General features: G+C 36.8%; 1 protein-coding gene across 2 annotated transcripts; it reads left to right on the plus strand.

Annotated features, from left to right (window-relative positions):
* The first annotated feature begins 1115 nt into the window (after positions 1 to 1115).
* LOC129891116 (uncharacterized) lies at positions 1116 to 21876 on the plus strand. 2 transcript variants are annotated; one of them, XM_055966375.1, is made up of 7 exons: positions 1116 to 1606; positions 1687 to 1775; positions 1868 to 2000; positions 19872 to 19967; positions 20468 to 20590; positions 20911 to 21173; positions 21301 to 21876. In XM_055966375.1, exons 1-7 carry the CDS (start codon positions 1447 to 1449, stop codon positions 21409 to 21411), a joined length of 975 nt encoding a protein of 324 aa, XP_055822350.1. In that variant the 5' UTR covers positions 1116 to 1446; the 3' UTR covers positions 21412 to 21876. The 2 variants fall into 2 exon arrangements, with proteins under 2 accessions (XP_055822350.1, XP_055822349.1); XM_055966374.1 differs by having other exon boundaries at positions 1118 to 1606; positions 1862 to 2000.
* Positions 21877 to 22089: the final 213 nt, after the last annotated feature.

Here is a 22089-nt window from a genome sequence, read left to right on the forward strand (position 1 = left end):
AAAAGGAGACTTGTTCTTGAAGAAACCCAGCCAAACTTGATGAAGAAGATGAACTCTTGAAGTAACCCTTGATAAAGAAGTCTTAAAGTTGTTTGGAAATTTAATGAGGGAAAAAAATAGGTTTAGGAGTATTTAGTACAATTTCGTAATGAATCTAGTCCCAAAAACATCCACATACATTAATGAAAGAATAGTGAAATGACTGGATTACCTTTCATTTAATTGGAATTAGGACTCACTATGGAGGACCATCACAGTCCGTGATGCTCATCACAGGCCATGTTGGCGTCCGTGGTGATCGACTTAAACTTGAATCTTGGGAGCTGCAGAGAAGAGTTTTGGGACCTCCTCCACGGAGATGTTTACGATCCGTAGAGGGCATCACGGTTCGTGAACTATGTTCGTGGTGTAGTACCTGTAGGGTGGTCTACAAGAGCGACCACCACGGAACCCACCACTGTCCGTTAAGGACTACACGACCCATGGTGGTGAGGCGTGGTCCTTGCCTTGGGATCATTTTCTGAGGTCAAAGGGGAGGGGTTACCACGGAGGGCATCACGACCCATGGTTCTTACCACGGTCCGTGGTTCCTTGTTATGATCCATTCATATAGTTCTGAGCTTCAGAACCACTACCAAGGTGGCTCACCACGAGGTGTGGTACAATTGGTGATGGCCTTCCGTGGTCATCACCTAGTGCCAAAATTGGAGGTTTTAGTAATTTCATGTTTTGATCCTTGTTTTTCGACTTTCCAAATTTTGGGGTCTTACAATTTCTCACATACTTAGTGCATTCCATGTACTAACACATATTTTTTCCTACATTGTATCATAATGTAGGATCCGACGATCAAGCTCATCCTCCTGTTCGTGGTTAGAGCTTATTACTACTTTCATTTCACGAAGACATGAGCTTTGTCAATATAAACCTAAGTAATTTATATAAAATAAAATGGACAAAGACCAAACTTGATAAATTTTTAAATATTTAAATAGCTAAAATCGATAAGTATATAATTAAAGGACTAAAATAATTAAGTATATAATTAAGGAATCGCAACTGATAAGTTTTTTGAATAGTTAAACCACTAAATTCATAAATGTATAGTTAAAGTATCATTTTAGAGCTACCCCTATTTTATGAATTTTAACAATTTTTGGGTTGAAATAAGTGAATTCAAAGATGCTCTAGATCCCTGGCTTTTTGCAGCTTCCGATCCACAACTCCAAGCTTGTTTACTCGTTATGGTGAATCAGAATTATCACCTAATTAATTTGGTAAAAGAGAAGCCGCAATCCCAGTATTGTACAAGTTGATATTGTGGTTGGTCAATAAAAAACCAAACGAGAAAAGGGATTGACATTGGTACTATCGATCTATTGATAATTAGCAGATTATGGTGGACAGAGATGCTTGAATTGAAGAAGCAGAGAAGAGAAGGGGGAGATGGCAAGAGCAGAGTGGTGGGGTTCTAATTGGAGAGCGACATGGTGTTCCTACAAACGTACCACCATTGTTGTTTGTTCAATTAACATTTTTGTTGCTCTCTATGTGCTTCACGCATACACTTCAGCATACATGTATACTCGCAATGATACCCACAAGGGTAACTCCTTCATCCATATTTAATATTTATGCTTTGTATGTATAGGCTTTCATCATTATCATTTAAATTTGTGTATACAGCTTTTAGGTATACTCCAGATCAAGTTAGGAAAATGGAAGACTCCAATCGAATAAGAAAACAACTACAACCTCTGGAACTTATTCAACTAGTAACACCCTTTCCTTACGGTTTACCTGTTTTTGTCTTAACTTTAAAGCTATGCCTTGATGACACATCTCTGTTTTCCTGGTCAAGTTAAAGGGATTAAAGGAAGAATTTTTGGTTGATGAAAACGTGGTGCAAGTGCCACACCAAATTAAGCAGAAGATAGCAGATGAAATACTAGCAACATTGAAAGGTGTCAATGCCCGTTACAATGCAACAATACAACGAGGTAATTATCCCTTCAGTTTTGCATTAAATTTTTGGGCTATCTTTGTTTACAAAACTGCATTGTTGAATCTTTCATTGTTTATCCTTTTTATTCTTCATACTCTAGCCTAGATACACTGTGGACTTCTTCTCTGTTTCTCAATATTCTTCTTGTCATTGAATTTTAAGATGGATAATTGCAAGATATTCATTCTCCGATGCTACAAGTGTCAATTACATGTAGAATATTTGCTGAGGCAGCAGCAATACTGCTTTCCTTTTTGTGCTCATGCGACGATCGTTAAATAACTGAGCAAGTGGGACAAGGTGCATGAGACAGCGATAATTTTTTATTCGTAAGTCACATTGATTTCATTGATAATATATCAAGATGGCGTGGAAAATATTTATTGTATGGTAGAAGGCTTAATCTCATTGATCCAACTAGCTTGTCCAACTCTCAATACAACTTACCCTTTTACCAAAACTAAAAATAAGTAAAAGATGAGATTTTTTGCTGAACTAGAAAATGTTATATTGATTGAAGAATGGAATAAGAATGATGAGATCAATGTTAATCAATCAAACTGGACATCCGATTATGCAATATATTTGGACAAGTCTCTGAGAAGGTTTCTTTTGGAAAATGATTGCGGAGGTGAAAGATCATTTAAACCTACTCTTGAAGGCAGTTTCCATAGCATAATTCAAATAGGTGCCACAAGGTTTAATCTTTTGTGACAAAAAAGTTGGTAGCAAAAAGAAGTTAGTCTTATCAGTTGTTTGATTGGATTTGGGTGTTATACTCTTGGGACGTTTACATTAGCCATTTGCTGACTTTATTATTTCTTTGATATGGGATCTGAATTTTAACCTAAAAAAGAAATTTCTAACTTTACACTAATGAGTTGCTGCAGTCATTTAATAGAGATGTTGTATGTACCTGCACTCAGTCACTGACAGTTACAGAAGCTGCTGTATCAAGATCCATAGGTCTTTATTTATTTCCATTCTTTAACTAAGATCATACTTGAAAACCAAATTCTCTAGTTTATTTTTCTTCTTTTTGTAAAAAGAGAATATATTTATTCGTATTTTAAGTTGTAAAGTTATCGACACTGGTGCTCCAAACTTGGATGTTCTCTTTTTCTGCTGGTTTCCTATATTTCCTTTTTGTCCTCTCCCTTAGTAAATGGTCTCAATGCCTTGTCTTTCCATTCTAAGAAATGTTGTGGCTATATTTGGAAGAAAAGGTTATGGATAAATGAATCTGAACTTGATTATTGTGCTTTAGTTCTTTAAATGGATGCTTAGTATAGGAAGTGACTCCAACTTAGGATGTTATTTCTTATTACTACTAAAACAATTGAAAAAGGATGTTATTACTTTATTCCTGGTCTTGTGGGTATAATACCTAATTTTGTGTTGTCTCAGATTCTAGTCCTCTTTATCTTTTCAACCAAACCTTCTGCTATTATCCTCACAGAATTATCGCCAGACTAACTCAAATGAGTTCTTGACTTCGGTTCACCTGGAAAGCAACAAATTAGTGCTGCAAATGCTTACCAAATGAAGATATTAATGAATCAATTGCTTTTACCACAAGTTGGAAATCGAGAAAGGTGACTTTAGAATAAAGAAGTTCCAGAATCTGTGCTCACATAACCTTTTTGTTCTTTGATGAGTAGATGCTGTGTTTGGAATTCCTCTATGTTCGTAGAGCTTAGGCACTCCCAAATTCGGATAAAGAAGAGTTGTGATGGGTTGACAACCATTAAAAGAATTGTAAAATTATGATGAATGCTCTTTGTAATGAGTTCCCTTATCAAAAAAAAGAAAAGAAGAAGCTCTTTCTAATGAGTTTATTAGGATGAGCTCTTCTGGACATGCTCTACATTGGCTGATCGGGAACCTGGATCGTGTTGGATAAGAAATGTTGATATCCCATGTTTGTGGTCTCAACAGATGTTCAAAGAAGTAGGCAACATTTGTGGAGGTTGGATGGAGACCAAAGTAGAGACCATCCTAATAAATCATCTTATATGGGCTCGATTAAAAGTGAAGGCTACAGTAGAGGAAATCCCAAAATCCATCGAGGTAGATAAAGAGGGATTTAATGACAACTCGTGCGGGTTGAGGCTTTGGTGCTTGTAAGATATGCCCGGCAAGCTGAGCAAGAAGCCGGGACCTCTAGACTCTGTATAGTTTTAGAGGAGAGGCCTAGAATTACTGAGAAGATGGTGTGGTGGAAGCTGTAAAACATATATCAAATTTTAAAATAAGTGGTTGTGTTTCGTGTGCGGCACGTGGGGTGGTTTTACATAGGGTGGGTCTGGGTGAAGTAAATATCACATTATTGGGCCTATCTAACCAACCCAACAATATCTTTAGGAAGGGGATGAACACTGAGGAAGATCTAATGTTTAACAATAGTGAGGCCCCACCCATAGCAGTCCCGCGTATTTTTGATCCTCTGTTAGTCAAGATAGATGCTAACCTCTCGAAAGAAAAGCTCTCTCATTGACGGTGATAGAGGAATAAAGAACATAGCTTAATCGCATATCTAGCCTTCTACGGGTTTCACAAAAACAACACGTAGGAGGAAGCAATTTTAATCTTACAACATGGGGAAGATGCAGTTTATCTACTGTCTAAGGGGAAGGAAAACAATCAAATTGTTGAATACGATAAATCATGGCTTGGGGAATTGCAAAGACTGCATGACGAAGAGGGCAATGTGATGACAGTTGTGAATAAAGATCAAATTTTCCCTTTTATTAGGGTGGCATTATTGAAATGGAAGCAATGTTGATTTTTCTTGCTGATAAAGCAACCCCACTAGAAAATCAAATGGAGATGGCTAAATTGGGTCCTTCACAATGTTATCAAAAGCGAAAAGTGCAAAAAAGCTCTAAGGTCTGGTGGGGCTTTAATGAAAATAGGCACAAATGGAGAAAAATACAAATATATATGCTTAGTTCAAAACTAATAATTATAAACATGAATAACAAATATATAGACAAAGAAATTAAATTTATTTTACTATGAAGTGAAATATCAATTGTTTAGTGTCATCTCTTCAAGAAACGTCATTGGCAAGGCAATATGTGTCGTAGTGCCTTGATGACAACATTGAAGTGCATATTAAGCAAGGCGAATCGCTCAACATGTCTTGAGCTTCACTTCCGGGCTTAAGCGTGCCTTTGACAACATGTCGCCTCACTACAACAACAACAACAACAACAACAACATACCCAGTGGGATCCCACAAGTGGGGTCTGGGAACATGTCGCGTCACTATGGGTTTATAATAATGCGATGAAGATGAGCAAAACTTATGGGATAGATTTTCAAGTTTGTGAGAGGAAAGCTCTAACTTTGTTTCTAAAGATAGACAGGAGAAGACAAATAAAGAGAATTGAAGCTCCAATTTGTAGTACTCTGAGACCAAAAGGGAAACGAAAGGTTACAAACCTAATTTTTTATGTTAAGTAGTGGGCAACTGGGACCAGGACCAGGACCAGCGGGAAGTCTGTTTGCAATGTATCAAATGAAGCAAAACCTGATTTCTTGGAATGTTAGGGGATTGAATGACATGGCTAAAACAGGGATAGTGAAGCTTATGGTGTAGGAATGGAAAGCATGAGTCAAACTGGAAGGGGAGTGGAAAGGATTGTTATTGTTAAACAATTCTGGGCCAATAGATGGGTGCAATATGGTTGTTTAGAATTATGTGGTAGAAATGGGACATAAGAGTAGGGAGAAGGGAGGTGATTAATACGACGACTTACACAATTATATGTAAAGTTATGTCAGTCTTGTAGAACATCTCCTAGCACCTTACATGTGTCTGTGCCACAAATGATTAAGGGTACATGTCAGGCGGTTCAATTGGATATTTGCACTTAACGGTTGAGCTTATCGGTTTTTAAAATGTATTAAACCGCTAATCGATCTGATAAGATATTGATTTAGCAATTGAATCAAGAAGGTATTTAAAGCTAGCTCGTGATTTTTTCTTCATAGTTAAACTCCGATGAAATTAAGTCTTAAATTCGAGAAAATGTAGGGATAAAACTAGCTTCAACTTTACCACACCAATAGAACTGGAAAGAAGCAAATCAAATCAACGATCAACTTCTGAAACTATAGCAATGAGAGAAAATTCATATGTTTACTTTACCCAAAATTGAACACATAGGAACGATTGATTCGAGAGTGTTTGCCATTTGTGTCTTTGTGGAGCCAATTGTTGCGAAACTAGGAATGAAGAGAAATAAGTACAAGGTTTCAAACGTCACTTTGCATGCATAGGGGCATATTTGTAAATTTAAAATTTTTAATGGGTTAACGACTAAACTGATAAGGAAATTAAGCTAATCGTACTCCATACGGTTAAACCATTAACTATAAAATTTCAAATGGTTCCTCAACCTCTAATATGATAACCCGATACCAATAAGCTAGTAAACCTATTTTGCAGGAGCATGGTTGTTTGTGGAGACTTCAGCACCACAAGGTATATAACGCAAAGAAGGTATTGTAATAGGGTAGCAGGAGCTATTTTTTATTCTCATGAGTTCAAAGATGATCTAGAACTCATCGATCCTAATCTCAATAGGGGACCGTCCACTTGGACCAAAGTAGATAACCTGAAAGTTTCTTTGAGGCTGGACAAATTTTTGTTTTCTGTAGAATGGGATGAAGAGTTCAAACAATATTAATCTCTAAGTGCTTCCAAAAGTAACCTCTGATCATTCGCCCATAACTCTTCAATGTTGGGATTGGTAAAACTCCAAATCGTACCTCAATTTTGAGAATTGGAAGCTAGAAACTGAGGGGTTCTGTGACAACGTGAAAGAGTGATGGTCTTCATTTGAAGCCCATAGTAGTCCAAATTATAAACTTCGATGCAAGTTGAATATGCTGAAAGGAAATCTCAAGGAATGGAGCAAATCAAATATGGGGAATTTAGGGATGCAAAAGATTTGGGCATGAAAGAGACAAATTTTGAATCAATTGACTGAATTGGATACTATCTTGGAGCAGAGATTGTTGAATGAGGAGGAGTTGCTTTTAAAGACAAGACTATCTATGAACCTTGAGGAGAATTGCAAAAATTGAGGAAACTGCTTGGAGGAAGAGATCAAGAATTTAACGGCTCAAAGAGGGAGACAAACCACTAGCAAGCGGAATATCGATGGAACAACAGTGGAGGATCCAGTAATCACCATCAAAGAGGAATTTTGGACTTTTAACTGAGCTTAAACAATGAAGAAGAGAATGGAGACCTGAGTTTACTTTTAGGGACTGTCTAGAACTTAATAAAGAGGAAAAGCTTTGGGTACAGAGATCTTTGATGAGCAATAGGTTTTGAAAGGTGTCAAAGCATATGCGTCAAACAAAGCACCAGGCCAGATAGGTATACACTGGGCTTTTCCACACTAGTTTTAGTAGGTGGCATTAGGTTGTCCCTCACTAGGCTGAAGTTTCTTAAATCTCTAATGATTGTAAAAGCTGTAATACCCTATGTTACACGGATGCATGTGTGAGTACTACATATGGATACATATCTAGAGGTCAGATTCACCGACATCTAAATCTTTGGATTTAGGGGGACAAATAGGGGTATGTACAAGTGATTGGTTATGGCTAATAAATATACTAATTCTTCTTGGATAGAACTTAATATCTTTTTACTTGTTAATTAATTAAGTCTTGAGGACATATTACTCATATCAAATATATTTAATATATTGAATTAAAACATTATATATAAATCTGTTTAAAATTTTCAAATATTTAATTTTATTTTCTTGTTTCATTATTACATCTCTTACAATAACAAATGAAAGGAGAATAGGTCCAGTGACAATAAAAATGGACTCATGATAGGAAGGTATAGACGAGGCCTAATCCATTTTTTTGCTCTTTTTAATAGAGTAATCAGGGGTGTAGGAAAGAGGAGCAACTATTCTTTTCCTATCTCTAGGTTGAACTAGGCCTAATCCACGAAAAAACTGTTTGCTTCCATATCACAAAAGAAATTGTAAAGTTGACTAACATGGTAAAGATTAAATTGTTTTTGTGATTGCTTTCTCGATTATACTGTATCTACAACTTTGATAGAGTTTTCTACATGAAGTTTGTGCTCCATGAGGTCTATTTTTTTTTTAAAAAAGATTGTTGTGGCCACTCGGCGTGAACTACAAATTCCAGAGTGTTAGGCCTCATTTGTTTGTTCTTATTAAGGGTCTTAATCTGAATCATTCAAATCTTGGCCCATTAAGTGCATTTGTTTCTTTTTTAATTTTATCACTTATTGGATTTGGAAATGTCTTATTCCCTCAGATCTATGGTGGAGTCTTAAAGCTATGAGACCTCATACTCACACTTCTTATTATAATAACATTTCTTCGTCAAATCAATACTTCAAAAATTAAACTTATTTCTTTGGCAAATCTCCTACATACTCTATTACCTTATAGGATAAACACTATATTGATTCTTATGGATATTGTTGGAATCGAAAGTTTTCATCTGCTCTTCTAGAGAAAAGGTATCTTTTTTATGAGGGTTTGCCATTGAAAGTGAAAAATACCATGTAAACATATTTTGTTTTCTGACACCAAAGGATTACAATGAAAATCAGGACAAATTATGATCCTTAACCTTCAATGATTTTGACTCTCTTATTCTTTAATATTTATTCTCTTATTTCATGGAAACTTTGATGGGAAGCTACCTTTTCTTCGTTGAAATTTTGATGGGTTTGTGTGAACCCATTACATAAGAGGGGGATGGGGAAAAAAGGGGAGATGGAGAGACTCCAAAGATGCAATATTTGGTGGAGTTCTTCAATTAAATATTTCTCAAATATATGTAGTATTTGTACCTTAGATACTACAATTTTTTTGTCTAATATAAAATGTTCATTTATGTATTAGATTTTTCATATTTTATAAAGTTTGATCTAATTGTTATATTAATAATTTTTGAAATAAATTGTTGATAAAATATTTTGCAAAATCTTATATTTAAATTGTATATGTAATAATAATTTAAAAATAAAGATACACTATATTTATTCAAATGTTGAGAAACAAACCGTCTTAATTGTTCAGTGTTCAAATTTTGAGACAAGATCTTAATCAATTTGATGTACATTCTTCAGACGTTTTAATCTTAATGAAAACAAATAAGGTCTTAGCCTAACATCCTAACTCCCTCGCAACAAGTTAAGCAGATTTTGTTTTCTCTTAGAAATCATTGGTTTCGTCCTAAAATGTGGCTCCCTCGACCTTATTCTCTTTTCTTTGTCAGAGCCACTGAAGGTGGACTTTGTCAAATTTTAGGCACATTCTTCTCATTCCTTTCCTATATTTGTATCTGATGTTTTGACACATAATGTTTTGCTTGAAAAGATTTGACATAGATCCTACACTTGCACTATTGTTGTATCATGTCAATACGGTCATCGCCACCAATCGGAGGATCCATGTAACATAATTGATACCATTTGGAAGGATAGAAGAAATAAAGTCTTATTGAATTGGCTTTTTTAGAGAGAAAGCTAATTGTGAGTCTTAGGGGTCGTTTGGTAGGGTGTATAAAAAAATTGCTGAGTATGGTTTATTAGTAATACCAACATTAATAATGATGGTATTAGTTATGCTTGCATTAAATATGCTGAGATTATTTCTTATGTAGTGTTTGGTTTGGTATATTAAAAATAACATGCATTGCATAATTTCTAAAAAAAATATTTGTTTACAAAAATACTGTCCACAAATATGGTGGAGAGGATGTGGTAGAGGTTTTGAGGGACAATGTGTCTAACCATGTTAATGTCTACATTAAAAAATCCGTGTATTGTTAATACCATGATTTTTCATGTATTAATTCTGCATAGCATAATACCAAATAGAGTTATAACTAATGCTTGCATTGTTATATATAGATTGATAAAATGTATCAAACAAAGTATTAGTAGTACAAAAAGTTAATGCATGCATTATTGCTACCAAATGGTCCCTTATTGATTGGTTAAGTATATGAATCTTAAGGGATATAGGACATGTATACATAATATTTTGTCGAATATCTAAATGCAAACATTCAAATATGTGACCTCATTCTTGGAGAATAGAATGAGGAATGAAAATGTTACACATAGAATCAAAATTAGATGGTTAAAATGGAAAAATGTAATGCGGGAAGGACAAAGTGGAAGGTAAGTTCTATAGAATAGTTATAAGACCAATAATGTTAATTGGGGGTGAATTTTGGGTAGCTAAAGTTCAACACATCCACAAGTTGTGTGTCGTGCAGAGATCCAGATAATAAGATGGATATGCACGTATAAAAGATTAGACAAGATTAAAAATGACCATATTTGCCCAAAGGTATAAGTAGCACACACTGTGGATAAAATGATTGGTCGTTTGACATGGTTTGATCATGTCATGTGTCAACATCTGTAGATGTGAATCCATGGTGAGGGAGGTGTTTAAAGGGGACGAAGTGGACCTAAAAGCACATAGAAAGAATCGTGTCTAAAGATCTAAAATCTCTTGAAATCTATGCAAATTTAGTGAATGATAGGGGGGCATAATGAAAGAAAAAAATATCTCTGTGGGTGATACCAGTTAGTTGAAAATATGTTTTAGTCATGTTAGTACATGAACTTTATTTTCTATGCTTTCTAGAAATTCAATCAAGTCTCTCTAGTCACTAGCCTTGGCAAAGGTTCTATCTCGTAAGGCGGTTGGTTTCGTCATATTAAATATCCATGGCCATACTTGTTCTTGTTGTCTACTTTGAGACAATAGTTATACCCGAATTTTACTGAGAAAATGTCATCCTAAACATTCCATAATATCCTATATGGTATTACCGTTGCCTTTGAAGCTACTTATCATACATAAACCCGCTCATTCTTTCATTTTCCAATCGTTGCAACTTCTTCTAAGCGGAATGTTCCATCCTTAAAAACAACATACAGAGTGAAATTCCACAAGTGGGGTTTAGGGACGGTAGAATGGACGCAAACATTACCATTACCTCGTGGAGGTAGGGAGACTATTTTCGAAAGACCCTTGGCTCAGATGCAACAATTCAATAAACAAAGAAGAAAATATAGCGAGTCACAAGGAAATAGTGCAAAGTCTACTAGAAGGAAGCATAAATAGTGTAAAGTCTACTAGAAGGAAGCATAGTCGAAACACAATACAAGGATAACAATAATAAATAATGATGGATATCAGTCTTGCTTCTCTCATCTTGTCCACCTGTAGTCCACTCCCACTTTATCTCGAATATCCTCATTTCTAATCTTATCACTTTTAGTATGATCATACTAACACCTCAATATCCTCATCTCCACAACTTGCATCTGCTGAACATTAGAGTTTTTGATTGGCTAACGCTCCACCCCATATAACAATGTCGTTCTAATCACTACTCTATAAAACATATCTTTGAGTATCAGTGGTATCTTCTTGTCACACAAGACTCCAGAGGCAAGTCTCTGTTTCATCCACGCCGCACCAATATGTTGTGTGATATCTTCGTTAAGTCCCCACTCCCCTGAATTATAGACCCAAGGTACTTGAATCTGTCTCTCTTGGGGATATTTTATGGGTCAAGCCTCACTTCCATGCCTTCCTCATGCTTTGCCTCACTGAATTTACACTTCACACTCTGTCTTGGTCCTGCTAAACCTAAACCCTTTAGTCTCCAAAGTTTGTCTCTCCACCTCTAGCTTAGCATTGACACCATTGTGTGTATCATCAATCAGTACTATGTCATTCACAAATATCATATACCAAGGCACCTCATCTTAAATGTCTTATGTCAATTCATCCATCACCAAGGCAAATAGAAATGGATTATGAGTTGATCCCTAATATAACCCCATCTCTGCCGAAAAGTGCTTCGAATCTCCTCGCACCATTCTTACCCACGTTTTAGCTCCTTCGTACATGTCCTTTATCTCCCTAATGCATGCCACCAATAAACCTCTTGCCTCTGGGCATCGCCACAAGACTTCCCTTGGGACTTTATTGTAGGCCTTCTCAAGGTCAGTGAACACCATATGTAAGTCTCTTTTCTTTTCCTGATACTTATCCATCATTCTCCTCATAAGATGGATGGCCTCTGTGGTTGATCACCCTGGCATGAATCCAAACTGATTCTCAGAAATACACATTCCTTATCATCCTCATCTCCACCACTCTCTCCCACACTTTCATAGTGTGGTTTAACAACTTAACACCCCTTTAGCTATTGCAGTTTTGGATCACCCTTGTTCTTGTACAACAGAACCATTGTGCACCACTTCCATTTCTCGGGCATCTTAGTCGTCTTAAAAATGACATTGAACAAGCTAGTCAACCACTCCAAACCTACTTTATCCATTTTTGTCCAAAACTCCACTGGTATCTCATCTGATCGTGTCGCTTTTCCCTTGCTCATCTTACTAATAGCACACATCACCTCCTCAACTTTAATACGCCTATAGTACCCAATATCTCGACGTCTCTCCGAGTGTTCCAACTCGCCCTGGCCCAACACAATGTCTCTATCCCCCTCTTCGTTCTAATTTGTGGAAGTACGCTTGTCATCTTTTCCTTAAAGAGGGTCTCCTCCACCAGCACCTTACCTTCTTCATCTTTGATACACTTCACTTGATCCAAGTCTCAGGCCTTCCTCTTTCACCTTCGCGAGCCTGTACAACTTTTTATCTCCGCGCTTGTCCCCTAATTCAATATAGTCTTTCAAAAGTTGCTGCTTAGCTGCTGTAACCGCTAACTTAGCCTCCGTCCTTGCTGCCTTATAAGTTTCCTGTTGACTCGCTTCTGATCCTTGATCGTGCCATCCGCCCACTTTGCGTACGCAACCTTCTTTGCTTCTACTTAGCCTTGAACTTCTTCATTCCACCATTAATCCTCTCGGCGTCCACCAAAGTTGCCCTTCGACACCCCTAACACCTCTCTAGCTGCTTCTCTAATGCAACTAGTTGTCTTATCTCACATGCTTTCCACATCTCCACTATTCCTCCAAGCGCCCATCCCCGTCAACTTCTCCCCAATCACATGAGATAGGGTAGGTTCAAACCACCCCATTTAGTCTTAGGCCGGACATATAATTTTTTCTTCCTCCTCCCTCGCTTAATCTCCAAGTCCATCACCAAAAGCCTATGCTGAGTAGTAAGATTCTCACTCAACATTACCTTGCAATCGTTGCAAAGGCCTTTTATGTTCCATCCTTAAGTATACCAGTAATCTTTCACTGCAACATCATGATTCCAACCATCTTTCTTTCCAAAATAAATTTTTCTAACATCACCTATTGTGATATAAATGGATACTGAGAACATATTTCATAAGTTTCTGATATATATTCAATTCCCATTTATAGGGCCGATAGTAACCTTTCTTAGCTCCATGTTGTAAATGGTCATTCTTGGTGTGATAGGATACCATTTTACCCTTGGTATTCTTATTGGTTGTTTGTTTGCATATTTCCACTTCATGCTGTCTTTTTTAATAAATAACTTGTGTACTATAAACACAATATTCAATCTTATACAAACCATCATCTCAGGGGTATTTTTTTAATTCACGAAGTCTCTGACAGAAGAGGAGTCATCTAAGTAGGCTGATATTTTTTTGGAGCTTGAAGAAGTTCTGAAAAATGAGGAGAGTGCATGGAGACAGAAATCAAGGGCCCTGTGGTTAAAGGAAGGTGTCAAAAACGCTTAGTTTTACACGAAGTTGCTAATGCCCACAAGAGATACAATCACATCGACCAACTTGAAGTGCAAGGGGAAACTATAGTTGAGCTAATAAGAATCAAAGAGGAGATAAGTTCTACAAAAAGCTATACAATGAGGAAGAAGACCGGAGACCAGCAGGACTATCAACAACTGCCTCACTATTACAGAAAGAGAGAAAACTTCTCTGCAGGAGAAGTTTGATGAGCAAGAAGTATATAATTGTCTCAAGTTATGTGCAGTTGACAAAGCCCCAGGCCCTGATGGATACACAATGGGTTTTTACATTAAGTGTTGGGAGGTTTTGAATCATGACATAATGGAAGCCTTCCACAATTTCCATGCTTAGGAAATGTTTGAAGAAAGCTTCAATCCACTTACATAGCCTTGATCCAAAAGAAGACAGAGGCTAAGGAGTTGAAAGATTTCAGACCAATAAGCCTTGTTGGGAGCTTGTACAAACTGATTTCAAAGGCACTAACATAGAGATTGAAAAGAGTGGTGGATTCCTTAGTAGATTCTCAACAGATGGCTTTCAATAGATGAAGATAGATAATGGATGCAGTATTGATTGCTAATGAGGCTGTAGATTCAAGAACAACACAAGGAAAGCCTGGGATACTTTGTTAACTGGACATTGAGAAAGCCTATGATCATGCCAATTGGGGGTTTATACTATCACTCTCAAGGCAAATGGATTTTGGTGAAAAATGGATCAACTGGGTGAAGTTCTGGATATCTACTGTGAAATTCTTCATTCTCATTAATGGAGGGCCTGAAGGTTTCTTTGACGCTCACAAGGGGATTAGACAAGGAGACTCCATGCCCCCATTCCTTTTCATTCTGGCCATGGAACAATAGTATGAGTAAGGTAGTTAACAACTGTGGGTGGGTACAGGAGTTTGAAGTGTCTAGAAACAATAACCTAAGTATGAAGATCACCCACCTTCAATATGCATATGACACCTTAGTTGTTTGTGATGCAGAAGAAGAGCAATTGAAGTATTTAAGAGTGATTCTTATCCTGTTTGGAGCCATTTCAGGTCTTCACATTAATTGGAGAAAGAGTTACATACACCCCATAAACCATGTGCCTAACATGAAGCAGCTAGCCATAATACTGGGAGGTGAAGTAGGAACGCTTCCCGCATTGTACTTGGGTATGCCCCTGGGAGCTATGTCAAAGTCAAATGGGATATGGGACTCAGTACTGGAAAAGTGTGAGGAAAAATTGACCAGGTGGAAGTCTCAATATTTATCTCTAGGGGAAGACTCACACTGGTAATGCAATTTTAGATGCACTACCAACTTACATGCTATCACTCTTCCCAATTCTTTCAGGTGTTATTCAGAGACTAGACAAGATCAGGAGGGTCCTCCCTATGGCAAGGGAACAAGGAAAAAAGAGCTTTCCACCTAGTCAAATGGAAGGACATTATAAGGAGTAAGAAACAAGGTGGGCTTGGCATTAGGAATCTGAAACACCAGTGCAAAGCCCTGAAGATCAAATGGCTATGGAGATATGCACAAGAGCCTCAGACACTATGGAGTAGTGTCATAAAAAGTAAGTATGGGGAAGAAGATTCTTGGGTATGCAAGGAGGTCACCACTCCATATGGGGTCAGTTTGTGGAGATCCATTAGGGCGTTCTGGCCTTTTCGTAAAAAACACTCAATGATTAGAGTGCACAATGGAGTCAGGACCAAGTTCTGGAAAGACAAATGGATTGGGACAAGGTCACTGCAAGAATTGTTTCTGGATCTTTTTGACCTTGCCCAGATAAACACCAATACAGTAGCTGAGATGTGGACTCAACAAGGATGGGATATGAGATTCAGAAGAGGGATGAATGATTGAGAGATCCCAAGATTGGTTGAACTATTGAAACAATTGGAGGGCTTTCAAGGGATGCAAGAAGGTGTAGATTGTTTGTGGTGGAATGGACACCCTAAAGGGCTTTATAAAGTCAGCTCAGGGTATAAGTTGTTGAATCAGATAGAATCAATGAATACTTTTTGGCCTTGGAAACATATCTGGAAGACCGAGATTTAGCTAAAGAAGCTGTCCTGACTCATGAGAATTTGATTAAGAGGAACATATCACTATGCTCAAGATGTTTCTCATGTGAAAAGGAAGCTGAGACAGTAAATCACTTGTTCCTACACTGTAGTATCACAGATCAGCTTTGGAAGATTTTCATCAATCTTCGGGGCATAGCATGGGCAATGCCAAGCAAGATTGCTGACACTCTTTTTAGCTAGGAGGAAGCTGGAGCTGGATCTAGGAACAGAGAGAGATGGAGGATCATCCCTTCATGTATATGGTGGACAATTTGGAGAGAAAGAAATGTTAGATGTTTTGAGGATAGGTTGCATGTACTAAATTGTACTCTGGGGATATAGAATCAATCCTAGATGTTCTAGATGCCATTTAGGTTTGATTAATTTTTGGCATATCCTGTATCTAATCTCACTTCAGTACTACCTAAGTACTGGCTTGAATACAAAATGTTACCTGATTCAAAAAAAAATGATCAAAGGTTATTTACATAGGACAAGCTGCTCTAGCAAATCAGACGATGATTTGGAGTTGAGATTCCATGTCTTTCCGTCCAGACACACCAAAACATACCTGCAGTTGACATTTGCCAGATTTTTTTCTTGATTTTCCAACTTCTATGAATTACAACTAACAAATGCATCTTTAGTAGTCTATAGCATAGCCCAGTTTAATCCAAATATTGAGTAGAACATGCACCATAGATCTGTTGTAACCGTACAATGTACAAATAGGTGCCTGATACTTTCTGAACTTTGTTGGCACATATAGCGTCTGTTTCCAAGTTGGAAGCCCCTCTTGATGAGGTTGTCTTGAGTCAAACATGTGTCATTCAACAGAAGCAAATAATTTTGGTTGGTATCTTTGTCTTTCATATTGCACCAAAGGTTGTGGACCATTGATCAATGAAGTAGTTAGAGAACTATGAGCTCTCTGGTTCAAATTCCAGCTGAGGCAAAAGCACTAGGTGATTTCTTTTCATTTATCCAAGCCTTGGTGGATAGACTTACGAGGTACCTTTACTTTGAGAAGTAGCAGGTACCTGTGAAATTTGTCGAAGTGCTTGCAAGCTGCCCCGGACACCACTCCCATAAAAAGAAGCAGCTGTCTTTCACATCAGTTTCCAGGGCCATGGCCATGGCCATGAGTCAATCAAACCATTTGATGAGCAAAAACATGTATAACCTTGTTTGATTTAATAGGTATACAAACCATCTTTTTCTCTTTTCCAACTAAGACTATCTGTGTCCTGTGCATTCATGTTGCTTCTTTCCAGTTTAGCAAGTAGGCCTAGCCGTGTAGGATACAATGGTTGATTCTGGGTTACTGGTAATCCGAAAACGTCTTGGATAATCATCTTTGAGCGTGTTGATACCATACATATATCTTCCAAAAGCTAATATGTGTTCAATTTCCTATCTTGAAAGAGATGTTGTTGAAGCAATCAGCACATAACTTCCTTACATTTAACCATGAACCACATCTTGCGGAGATCTTGGGAGTTTAGTACACCAGTGGTTATGTTATCGATGTTTATTTTCTTCCACTACCACATATAATACATAAGTCAAAATGAATATCTTAAACTCCATGCCCACTTAAACACTGCCATATAAATTTAAATGGAGTAAGCCAGTCGAGTGTTAGTCTTCTTGAGCCTAGATGCCATATAGTTTTTCTGATAGGATATTTGCAGGGGCTTGACATTTTCCAAGCCTGGTGCTGAAGTTTTTGGTTTAATTTTATCATATGAGCTAAACTGATGAATAGCTAGTGGGAAGGACCCTACACCTCCAAGCATAAGGTTGGCAGTTTGAGTCATCAAGGGAGCAGAAGTAGGAAATGGCCACTGTGAGGCCTTATCACATCCAACAAAAGAAAGAACTGAAATACTTGCATACATCTAAAGAAGAATTAGAGTTTTGGAAAGTCCTGGGCCCAATCCTACCCCTTTGCTTTCTACAGCATATAATTTGTGAATTAGAGGGAATCAAAATATGAAGATATGTCCTCCATTCCAGGAAACTTGACTTGATTTGTTTATAGGATCCAAATTGACTGATCTCCGGTCTCTGTTTTAACATTGATTAATTCATTTCTCAAACTCAAATTTATAAGATTAACTATATTAAAAAATTATCACAGACCTCCCCTCAGTTTCTCTTTGTAACACTAACCTGTCTTTTGGTTTAGGATATTATGTTTGTCTCCCTTACACCTTGTTTGGATGGTTGTTAGCCGTTGTATTGTATTGTTTTGGTAGTTCAAATACAATGTTTGTTTTGATTGTTACTTAAATTTTATTGTATCGTATCGTTTAAATTCATCGTTAGGTGACAACGAAATGTTCCATTTTGTGTAACGACCTATTTGGTGTGATCGCGTCGTTACCTTAATATTTTCTTCTCATTTATTATCTTTATTTATTATTTAATAATTCTATTTTAGACTTTACCCTACATTTCTATAGTAGCTCTATCATGTCCACTACTTTTCTCGTAGGTTTATTATTCAAAATGTTGATGTGTGACATTATGTAACGACATAGAACGATACAATCTATCTAACATTATATTCATTAAAACATTAAAGTACGATACAATACAACACAATACAATATAATACGATATATTGTGAAATAATACGTAACAACCATCCAAACGGAGTGTTATTGTGACTTTTTGTAACAATTATTAAATCTATCTATTATTAGTGTAAATATTACAATCTGACCATTTTACCATTTCTAATATTAAACTCTTGTTATTAATTAATTTTTTTGTATATTAGAAGAGTGTTTCATCTGTTCCTCTAGAAAACCAAATTCCAAAGAAAAATATCTTGTTTCCGAACTTGGAGATTTTCAAATCAGAAGCGGCTTTTGTAAATTATTTAAGGGAAAAAGATAGTGGAAGAATGGGGCTTAACAATCGAATGTTCCTCTTCTTTGCATCTGAAAATATAACTCCAGCATTAGAAGCAGCAGAAGTGGGAATGAAAATATCAGCACTGTGAAAGTATTAAAGCTTAGGGTCAATTTGAGTCACAAGTATACTTATGCACTGCCATAGCTAATATAATCAGAGAATGGAAAAAGAGATCAGTTGATCTAATTCTGTATCTTCTGCTCATTTGTTTTCATAGTACAAATCAATATGGAGATTAGGAGCATGAGATTTAGGTTTTTTGTTCTTAACGGATTTGATAAGGAAGATATTTTTATAAAATTAATTAGTTAAAAAGTTTAATATTAGAAAGCGGGTAAATTAGTCAGATTGTATTTTTTTCTACATTAATGATAGATATATTACAATAATTCTTACAAATAAATCTGAAAAAGAGAGGTAAGCATAATATTGTAAACCACAAGGGAGGTAAGTGTGATGAAACGATAACTAAAAGGAGGTCTCTGAAACTATTCCCAAATAATATTGCATAAAATTTATGATCAGGAATTTGGTAAATATTTGTTCAAGAAAATCGTGGTAAAGAGAGATTCTTATAATTTTTACACTTTTGTGTAAGGGTAAAGTTTTTTGGGACATGCAAAGCCAATCACCTCCAACTGCAATAATCTAATGAAAATGATCTCCCATCCCCTCTGAGGTTTCCTGTTCGTTCGAGACACTGGATGACCTGCATGTTTATCAATCTTGAGTTGATAAACTGAGTTCAAAAGTATGCCATGAAAGATGTTACTTCATATTTTTGTTCCCACAGATGCCACTTAGAACTGCAATATTTTCGAACATGTCAGCATGCTTGTTTTTATGAGTATATAATTCCATATTGGTCTGATGTCTTCTTCGGCGACAAATATTAGCATTCTACTTAAATGCAAATTATTCAAGACAAATTCGTGAAGGATATATTTCTATGCAAAGAATGAAGTAGGTATAATTTATAAACTTTTATCATTACATTCTTTGTCAGTTCTACTGCTCTGTGAATTATGTGTCAATTTTGAGCATCAATATCCTACAGTTATGTAGTATTCTTTCCGTCGCTTCTCATTTACTTCTTCTTGGTTATCATGTTGATGGTTTTTCTGATGAACAGACGCAGTTGAAAGTTGGCGCCGCAAAAAATTAAAAGAAGCCAGGGAGCTTGTTAATAGGAAGACATCAAATTCAACTATTTCCCCTGAGGATGCCGGTAAGTCTTTTACTTCTGACTTTATGTTGTTTCCTTTATTTACGACTTTGTTATTGTTCGTGTTAGAATCCCACATTGATTGGGGAATGGATGAGTGGTTTGCTTATATGAACTTGGACAATTCTCTCTCAAGAGATAGCTTTTGGGGTTGAGTTAGACCCAAGTGTCTTATATTTACATGGTATCAGTGCCGAGTTCATCCCATTTTGGCTCCCTTCCATGCTTCAGTTGGGCCTGAGTGTGAAGGGGATGTTAGAGTAGGTTAGAGTGCTATATTGGTTGGGGAATGAACTGGTGGTGGTCTGCTTATATAGATTTGGACAATTCTCCCCTCAAAAGCTAACTTTTGGGGTTGACTTAAGCCCAAGTGCCGTATCTTTATAGTTCGCGCTTCCTATATCAGCTTTACATTGATGTTAACCAGGGTTTCTCCTTCCTAGTCCATAATTCATCTGTACTTTGATAAGTTCGTTTAATATATTTGCCAAACTTTCATGCAGGTCTACTTGCACAAATTTTGGATGTTGCCTGGGCTGACCTGTCAGAAGAAATTGGTCTTTGGATACCTGTTGCAATAGTTAATAAGGAACATCATGACAAACTTGAGGGTGAAGAAGAATTTGGTAATGACGTACTTCATTTTTCAATCAAAATCATTTGTGTATTCTGTTGATTCTGAAGTATCATTCACTTTATTCTCTATCTTAATTTCCCAATGGAAGTTTAGTTGTTTTGTGCATAGTTTTTTAATTTTTTAATAGTTTTTTTCTGCATGGAAGAAAGGACTAGGTAAAATATTGTGGATAAATAGTATCTGCGGTTATTATGTGCATAAGCACTGTGACATTAACTGCTTTTTCTCACTAACTTGCTCCTTTGACAAAACAAATGCCGGGGAATAGTTTGTTTTGTTAAATTCTGATCCATTACTTATGTTCTCCAGACAATGAAATCATAGCTGGCAGGCGGCTTCCTCCTGAGTGTAACGTTGAACTTCATACCGATTACGGTGGAGATGCAGTCAGATGGGGCCTTACCCACCCAAAAGAATCTGCATTTGAGTGTTGCATGTCCTGTTTGAATCAAGCTAAGAACGCTGGACCTAATGACAAGAAATGCAACATATGGGTTTATTGCCCATCTGAGACTGGATGCTATTCTCCAGATATTTATGAACACAAAAATCAGGAGTGCTGGCTGAAATATGTTAGTTCTCAGTGCCCTTCACAGAATTCACTGATGATCATGTTCTTCTTTGTTGTACTGGATAATTTAAGAATGATCATTCGCAGACTAAATCTGTCCCTCATCCCATATTCCCTTTTATTTGCAGGCAGAGAAAGCTAAATCGACTTTTAAGGACCGGTATTCTGAGTCATTCAGAAATGCACACCCAAATGCACCAGTTGTTGTTCCATGGATGTCTGGTGTTGTCAGTGTATAAATTCCCACTAACAAAATAGACACTAAGCCTTCATGCCATGGTTCTTCCATGGTGTTATGATGTCTTATCAGGTTCCACGTCTAAGGCACTGTATCTTCAGATAATTTTGCAATGAGATTTATTGAACTGCAGCTTCTAAGCATAGGTGCTTCTCTCTCTCTCTCTCTCTTTTTTCTGTCATCAAGAGTCATAGTGCTTGGACCAGTGTAACATTCTTTTGTGTCACATGGTGGATAGAGTGGTAATGGTAGCTTTAAGTTCGAAACTGACTGTGCGAAGGATGTGGTGAAAACATTTGAAAGCTTTTTATTTTTTGTTTTTATCCTTCCCCAACCCTACCCCATCTTTTATCACCTGATGGATGTAATATCCGAATTGTGACATTATTGGTATTGTATTGCCCGAGTAGTACCGAGTTTTGGTGATCATACAATGAATTTGCTTACTGCATGTTTCTTGTTTTTAGGCAATTTGCAACATCTTTTCGTGTTTTCCATCTGATCATTGTTTGTTTTCTTGTTTGGGTGATATATGGACACTCAACTCTTGCGAAATCGTAACCATGCTTTGTTGGAAAAATGCGGACCAACACAAAAATATATATGGTCAAAATAGTGGAATAAAATGAAAAAACAATGACACCAAAAATTTTACGTGGAAATCCTTTTAATTATGGGA

This window comes from Solanum dulcamara, chromosome 6 (assembly GCF_947179165.1).
Source record: "Solanum dulcamara chromosome 6, daSolDulc1.2, whole genome shotgun sequence".
Classification (NCBI taxonomy): Eukaryota; Viridiplantae; Streptophyta; class Magnoliopsida; order Solanales; family Solanaceae; genus Solanum; species Solanum dulcamara.